This window comes from Cucurbita moschata, unplaced genomic scaffold (assembly GCF_002738365.1).
Source record: "Cucurbita moschata cultivar Rifu unplaced genomic scaffold, Cmos_1.0 Cmo_Scf00041, whole genome shotgun sequence".
Classification (NCBI taxonomy): domain Eukaryota; kingdom Viridiplantae; phylum Streptophyta; class Magnoliopsida; order Cucurbitales; family Cucurbitaceae; genus Cucurbita; species Cucurbita moschata.
The window spans coordinates 1544608-1552496 of NW_019268557.1; the positions used below are offsets into that span (position 1 = coordinate 1544608).

The following is a 7889-nucleotide window of genomic DNA, read 5'->3' on the forward strand; positions in this document are numbered from 1 at the left end:
CTTCCTCCTCCTCCTCCTCCTCCTCCTCCTCTTCCTCTTTCATTTTCATCACTGGATATTGGGCGCCAACTTTCACACCTATATTCAAAACATCAGCCACAAATTTCTCATTCAGAAATTGGTCTGAGAATAGAGGCCAAGTGAGCATTGGCAAGCCAGCAGCTACGCCCTCAAGGACTGAGTTCCAACCACAATGAGTAAGGAATCCCCCAATGGCAGGGTGTGATAATATCAATAGCTGTGGAGCCCAATCTGTTATGATGACCCCTCTTCCTTTCATTCTCTCTTCAAAACCCTCTTCTTCAATCCATTTTTCCAGTTTGTTTGAGGCCCTCACCACCCATATGAATGCCTTCTTTGATGCTTCTAACCCCAACCCTAGCTCTATTAGTTGTGGGGTTTTTAAGTTGTGCAGGCTCCCAAGACAAACATACAGCACTGAGTTTGGATGTTGCGAGTCCAGCCATATCATGACTTCATCATTTCTGCTGTCCTTTGAAGTAACGCTACCCCTTTCAGCTTTGTCCTCATAGCGTCTATTGCACAAAGAAACAGGCCCAATACACCAAACTCTATCCCCTCTCATTTTCTTCAACTCACGTACATAACAACCCTCAAGTTCCTCAAAGCTATTCACAACCATCCCATAAGCCTTCCTCTCAGCCTCTCCAATAAGCTGAATGAATTTCATCATCCCATCACTCATAAATCCAATGGGCAACTGAGCCTTGCTGACCTCTATTCTATGCTCCAACCCGGGGACTTCAAAATACTCCCCATCGGACGCAACCGTCTCGCAAATCCCCGACCCCAGAATCTTGGACATGGCGACATTGCCAAAACAGGAGCCTCCGTTGAAGGACAGCCAAGGGACCCCAATATGGGAAGCTATGTGGAGGGTCCATGGGAGGCAGATGTCTGAGATAATGCAGGTGGGTTTTGGGGAGAGGGCTTTGCAGAGGGCGAGGGCTTGGGGTTGGAGGTCGTGAGCCAGAGAGGACAAGAAAGAGAGGGAGTGGTTGAAGGAGGGAAGGTGGTCCATGTGCTGGTAGGCGTTACATAGTTGGAGGAGGGTGAGACGGATTCGGGGATGAGATAGTAGGGAATTCTTGAGGCGAGTGGCGTTGTGGGGAGTGGTCAAAATGGTGACATGAACAAAGGGAGAGGCTTGGGATAAGAGCTTGGCGATGTCTACCATGGGAATGGTGTGGCCTCTTGCCATTAAAGGGAACAACACGAAGTGAACAACCTCGCTATTGTTCGAGGAGTTTGAGGAAGCCATCGGATGGGGTGTGTTGGAGAAGAGGTGTTTGGCGGCGGCGGCCGTAGCGGCTGAGATAAAGAAAGGATTTGGTGGCTTCAAGATTGTTTTGATCTTTGTGTTTGTGTTTGGAGATTTGTTGCATGGAGATAGGATATGATATGATATGTAGCGTTTTTTAATTTACATTTATAATTTCCTTCTATATATATATTCATTAACTAGATATTTATTTATATCTATGTGTAAAATCTAGAACGAATATAATCTCCTTCTTCATATTCCTTGAAATTTTTGCTATTTTTACTTTTTTTTTTTTTTTAATAAACCAGCTAGGTTAAATAACAAATTTAACCCAAGGTGTGTTAAAATAGATTTTGAGCTTCAATTTTTTTAATTAAATTTTCATTTATGGGCTTTTGAGTTTATTTTAGAATAAATCTTAATAATTATCCCATGTTTTTAATAAAATTATATAAACTTTTAATTATAAACATTTAGCCTAACTTATATTTCAAAAATCAAATGTTGTATATGGTTTAGATACATTTATAAATCTTATACCTTTGTAATAATTTATTAATAAAATAATAAAAACAATTAAAAAATGTATTACAATAGAATACTTACTAAATTGTTATTAATTATAGTTTATTTATTAATAATTATTATTATAATTTATGTTTAAAGATACATCTAATAGAAAAAAGAAAATAGAGTTAAAAATAATAAATAATAAAAAATCATAAAAATAATCGAGAAAAATAAATAAGTGGAAGCAAAAAAAAAAAAACAAAACAAAAGGAACAAAAATAAAAAATAAAAAATAATAAAAAAGTAAAAGAAGAGAAAAGATGGGTTTTAAAAACCCATCAATATTTTTTTATTTTTTTTAATGCCTGGAAAAGAATATTTCGAGCACTAAGTTAGATTCCCTTCCCAATCTTTTATTAGACACAAAATTAAAAGTTTACAAGTTAGAAGAGGAAAGATCCGAACATAAAAGCAGTAGCTAAAGTTGTTCTAATTCTGACTATAAAACATTGAAGCATTGAAAGTAAAGAACTGAGTTATGAATATGCATAAATTTCATGGACATACAATGATGTTTAATGATGTTGAGAAACAAACATGTAGACTCCCATACACATTGAATCCCAATCCAAAAATTGTAAAATTCTAAATTGTAAATGAAAAAGAGGGTGGTGTTGCCCTGTTCATAGCTTCCAGAATCCCAACATCACACCACAAAAGCGCATCCATAGATTCAGAGGAAAGTTTTGGAAAAAACATGCCAAAGGATGTTAGTTGCCCTTTCAATTTCCCACCTCTCACCTCCTGACCAGCGGAGGCAACCAAATATGCAGCAGCAGAGGCTCCACCAAGGAAACCCATCAGCAACCCAACCACACCGGCTTCCTTCTCCACCCACCACCGCCACCGCCATCCGGGGCGGTGGGGTTGGTGCAACTTTGAGAGGGACTGATCATCAAAGTTGGGTTGGGTTGGGTTTTATATAGGATGTGGTTTGTTTATTAATGCAATAAAAAGGTTGAAATGACCTAAGAAGGGAGTTTGTGGTGGCTTTTTGTTAAAGACAACATGAATAGAAAAAGCAGAAAGCGACTGAAAAGGAAGCAATTTTCAGCATCTTCCATGGGATATGCCTTTGGCATTGGCATCTCCTCTTCCCCGCAACATCGCAGATGCCATACCAACTCATCTCCATTCAACCTAAGTTGCATCTCACTGTACTAGATCTTCATTCCTTTTCATTTTTAAATCTTAGATCAAACTTTATGTGGCCTGAGCCTTCTAAATTTGCTTAATTTGGGGCCAAACAAACAAACAATCTTGATCATCTAACAGGAGAGCCCATTTCAAAAGTTGATTTTTAAAAATGGGTGGCCTTACTTTCCCTTTTGTTTTACCTTTCTTTTCCTATTTGTCCTTTAAACACGTGCCTGTATTCATCCCTACCCATCCTTTACTCTCATGTTCACATGTACCCAACAAAAATTCAGGCCACTTATACTTTTTTCTGTTTGCTAATATTTTGGAAATGTTTAAGATTTGGCATACTTTATCCAATATAGCAATCTTTGTAATGGTCCAAGCCCACCGCTAACAGATATTGTCCTCTTTGGGTTTCCACTTTTGGGCTTCCCCTCAGAGTGCGTCTAATAGGAAGAGGTTTCCACACCCGTATAAAAAAATGTTTCGTTCTCCTCCCCAATTGATGATCTCACAATCTTGTTCGTGTGAAATAGACTCTTTAATGTTTAAGATTTGGCATACTTTATCCAATATAGCAACCTTAGTAATTGGATGGCCAAATTCAGAAACTGGAGCAAAGAATTTCTAGGAAACTAATATACAGGAAGGAGAGGAAATGGTGATCCCAGATTACTTTACAGCCAGGGAAGGATGGATGGGCACCATCTGAAGAGGAGTGGGGAGAGAACATCAGACAAATTACTTCTGTAAAAGCTAAAAAAAATGGTGGTTTTTATTTTCTGTCAGCCTAAGTAAGAGAGTGTCTAATGCTCGTTCCACCATTTGAGCATGTTAGCATGTGCATTGGCGCTTGCCTTAAAGAGTATGACTAACCTATGGTCAAGTTTCTCGCACCAAACATGGCTATGAGCGCCTGGTAAGTGTCTACTGTACTATTTAAAACAACCAACAGGGTAGTCTCCACACACAAATAGAATATGTACCCGAAATCTGTATCGTTTTCATTAGGGACAGGACCTTCCAAGTCAAATAATTCTGGAATAAACTCCTCTGCTTCATCCCAAACCTTGAAACATAAGTGGGAGTTACAACAATGTGCAAAACACTTCACAAAGCAAGAACATGTTCGAATATATTTCCAAACTGGCAACAAAAGAATACTTGAGAATGATTGAGACAAATAAATGATTTTCACTTCAACTTTAGTAAGGATGTAAGTATTCTTTCTGTATTCAGTTCTTGATTGATTTTGCAAAATGTTGGTAATGAATGGAAAACTTTAAAGCTATCAAGAACACACCTCTTGTGTACTGGCCAGCAAAAATCAAAGGAAGCTTGGATCAGCGTCATCCACATGTTCCTCCTCAGTTTCCACAATTTCTTTGCAATTTGCAATGAGTTCTTCAACACTTCTCCTGATCACCGTAAATTAATAGTTACTAAGAATGCAATACACGATGATAAATTTTCAATTTGTCTTTGCTCATCAACAGAACAGTTAGCAAAAGAAAAAAGATTACCGTCCAAAGAGGGCCTTCTGCAATCGCGAAACCCGACCCAGACACGAACTCGGAGACATCAGAAACAAGCCCTTTAGCGTGAGTCCCATAATTGCTGAGAACGTGGTTAGCAATGGCGGGGTCACTAACCACGACAAAATTTCTAGGGCCAGCGGCGAGCCTGTAAATGGGTCCATAGTCATTCATCCAATTGAAGAGGGAAAGAAAAAGAGCAGCGCCGAGAAGATCAGTAATGAAGCGAGTCGGAGAGGTGAGGCAATCAGGGCTGACCCAAGAACCGGATTTTGCACCACTGTTCGTGGGCGTGGGGGGGTCCCCTTCGGCAATGGAAGGTGATTTAATGGAGGGATATGGAGATGGGATTCTTCTAGTTTAGGGAATGTTGGGCCTAAAAATTAGCATCGGCGGTGTCTACAGAAAACCCAATTTGTTTCTATCTCGATCCTTCTTCTTTTGATTGAAGTTACATGGAAGTGAATTGGTTTACTGCAAAATTTGTAATGAAATTGGGTAATCCTCAAAGGGAATTCAATGAGCAGATCGTTCTTGTGCCTGTATATTCCATCTGTTCTAATGTAGGCATCCTTTTCTTCGACCTCGTTCTTCAGCTCAGCTGCCACCCATTAAAGGGTCTGCTATGAGGTCAGAGCTGTACGTTTACAAATTTAATTCTGATCTTTCATAAGCCTTGTGCTCCTATACAAATGGGTTTCACCATATTTTTGTTTCTTTTTTTTTCCATTTTTTCGCTTAAATTCTTGTGGCCATAGTTTTTTTTTTTTTTTTTTTTTTTTAAATAAAATAGGTATTATTTAGTTTGTTTCTAGCTGATTTTGTTGTATTGTTTGGTCCATAAACTAACGGGATAAAACATATACTATCTACTCCGTTGTGGAGTTGTGATGTTACAAATAATATCAGACATCTGCTTCTGTGCCAATGAACAACTTCATGGAGTGGATTGTGAGATGTCACATTAGTTGAAAAGTAAACTACGTAAGAATGTGAAAATCTCTCGAGTAGATTTATTTTAAAATCTTGAGATTGATTGGTAATGAGCTAGAGCACACTGTCAGGTAGTAGCGGTGGGCTTATTCCGTTAAAAATTTATTGTTTGTATTGAAATAATGAGTTGAACTGAAAAATTCTAAAAAAATACATGTTTGTTCACGATACAACCATATATTTTATTTAATTTCATAATTTTTTTTTTTTGTTATTTATTCTCTGACCCCTAAAAATTATTTTTAAGGTAATTTTGAAAAAATATATAATATTCAAATTGAATTATAAATCTTAATTAAGGTTTGAAAATAATAAATAGAAGTTAAAGTTTTAGTTTTATTAAAAAAAATTGAATAAAGTACTTCACCTAAGAATGTACGATCGAACCCGTTCTTTAATTTGAAAAAAAAATGACAATTCGAACCAATCCAACCTAAAGATTGATTGTTGGATTCCGTGGGTTCATTTTGTAACAAAGATTGTTTGAGTTAAAAAAAAATGACATCAAGAACAATTAGGTTAGACCTAAAAAAATATTTAATCCCGACCCAACCCAACGTACTAACACTTTTGCAACTCATCAACTTAAATTTTTGAATTGTAGAATCAATGGTGTAGATTGTTTCAAAATTTTGCAGAATCTAATCAATGGTGTAGATTGATTCAAAATTTTGCAGAATCAATGATTAGATTGAAGATGAATGAGTCATCAATCAATCTTGTGGTACTCGAGAAGAGTTCCTCCGTTCCATTCAATAATGTTAGATTAACTGTTTAGTCAATTATTATTAATTGTGACGCTTTTATCGATATCTTGATAATTTTTTGTAGAGATATAGACGTGACAAGCTTTTTCATTGTAGTTAATGAAAAAAAAAATCATCCCCAATTTTAATTTTTTTTTAAAATAATTAAAAAATATATTAAAAACTAACTAAATTCAGACTACTATTTATAAGCAGTAATTAGTAAAAAATCAACAATTTCATTAGTAAATACTTTAATTTATTAACTGAAATTATAAAAGACATTGAAATTTCTCACGTTGTCAAATGATTTTTGAAAAATATAGAAATATATATTTCTTATAAAAAAAAAATGGAAAATGCTGGATGCAAAAAAGGACAAAAGAAAAAAAAACAATAACGCACTGTGTTTGTGACACGTGTTTGGATCGTATGAATAATTGAGGGAAGTGCTGCATGCTTCCGCGCCCACCTCGTTATTGTACCGACTCTTATTTTATTCTTAATTGTTTTTTGTCTTTATTAAAATTTAAAAAATAATTATACTTCAATAATCTTTTTTTTTATTCGTGGATGTGAAAACAAAATAGTTCAAGAAACGTGGAGAGAGAATTGAAACTTTTAAATAGTCTAAAATCATTTACCTTCATCATTTCAAATTTGTCTTCTTATTATTTTTTTTTCTCTCCATTATAATTTCTTTTAGTATTACCGAATTTATTGTGATATTTTATATTATTTTAATAAATTTTTATTTAAAAATAAAAATTGTCTATTAAAAAAAAGCTCATTTGAATAAATTTTTAATTTTTTTTTTCTCGAGATAGGATATAATATAAAAAAAAATTCCTAAGAACCGATCACCAATAATGAACATAAATAATTAAAGAGAAATTGAGTTGATAAACAAAAAAATAATTTTGAATGTGAAATCACGAGATAGAATAGTGCTTTTCATATAAACACAAGCTTCCAAAATATCTATGGTAAATTATCACTCTCTCCACGTGTCAATAATTACCAACTTGTTGATAACGACGACGTTTTATTTGGGATCAATTCTAGAGATCCAAATTCATATAACTTTTAAAATATTTGTACATTCTTTAAACAAATTTAATTATTTCATAACCATTTTTTAATGTAATAATAATAATAATAATAATTTAAAGTTAAATTATTATAGTTTTTGAGGTGATACATGTATATTTTGTAACCTTCCTTGAAGGTTGTGCGAAAATTATTTAAACTAAAAAAAAAAGTAACAGAATAAAATATTTTGAAAAATTCTTTTATCGAAGAAGACTTAGCCTCTTACTTAATATAAAAACTTGCACAGCTATCACATGCTCTATATTTTTGTTATCATCCTTATCTCAATCGAACCATAATAATTTAAAAATATATATTTATATTATCTTTTTTTGTTGAAGCATGTTACGAGTATTAAAATAAGATTTAAGATAGATAATCCTCATATAATATTTTTGTTTCATCGAGATAATTGATAGATGGCATGACATGCAAAAAAAAAAAAAAAAATTAATATTTTTAATAAATTTAGTAATAATCCGATTAAATATATATATATATATATATTTTTTTTTTTTTTTTTTTTTT

General features: G+C 34.2%; 1 protein-coding gene across 1 annotated transcript in view; it reads right to left on the minus strand.

The window, feature by feature from the left end:
- The window catches only part of LOC111433024 (UDP-glycosyltransferase 73C1-like), a 6463-nt gene extending 1362 nt beyond the window's left edge, over positions 1-5101 (minus strand). Inside the window, exons 1-4 of the mRNA XM_023069907.1 lie at positions 4519-5101; positions 4299-4413; positions 3982-4064; positions 2-1332 (exon numbers count right to left, since the gene is read on the minus strand). Of these exons, the coding sequence (XP_022925675.1) occupies positions 2-1332; positions 3982-4064; positions 4299-4354 (1470 nt within the window). The 5' untranslated portion in view covers positions 4355-4413; positions 4519-5101. The remainder of the gene's footprint in view (position 1; positions 1333-3981; positions 4065-4298; positions 4414-4518) is intronic.
- Positions 5102-7889: the final 2788 nt, after the last annotated feature.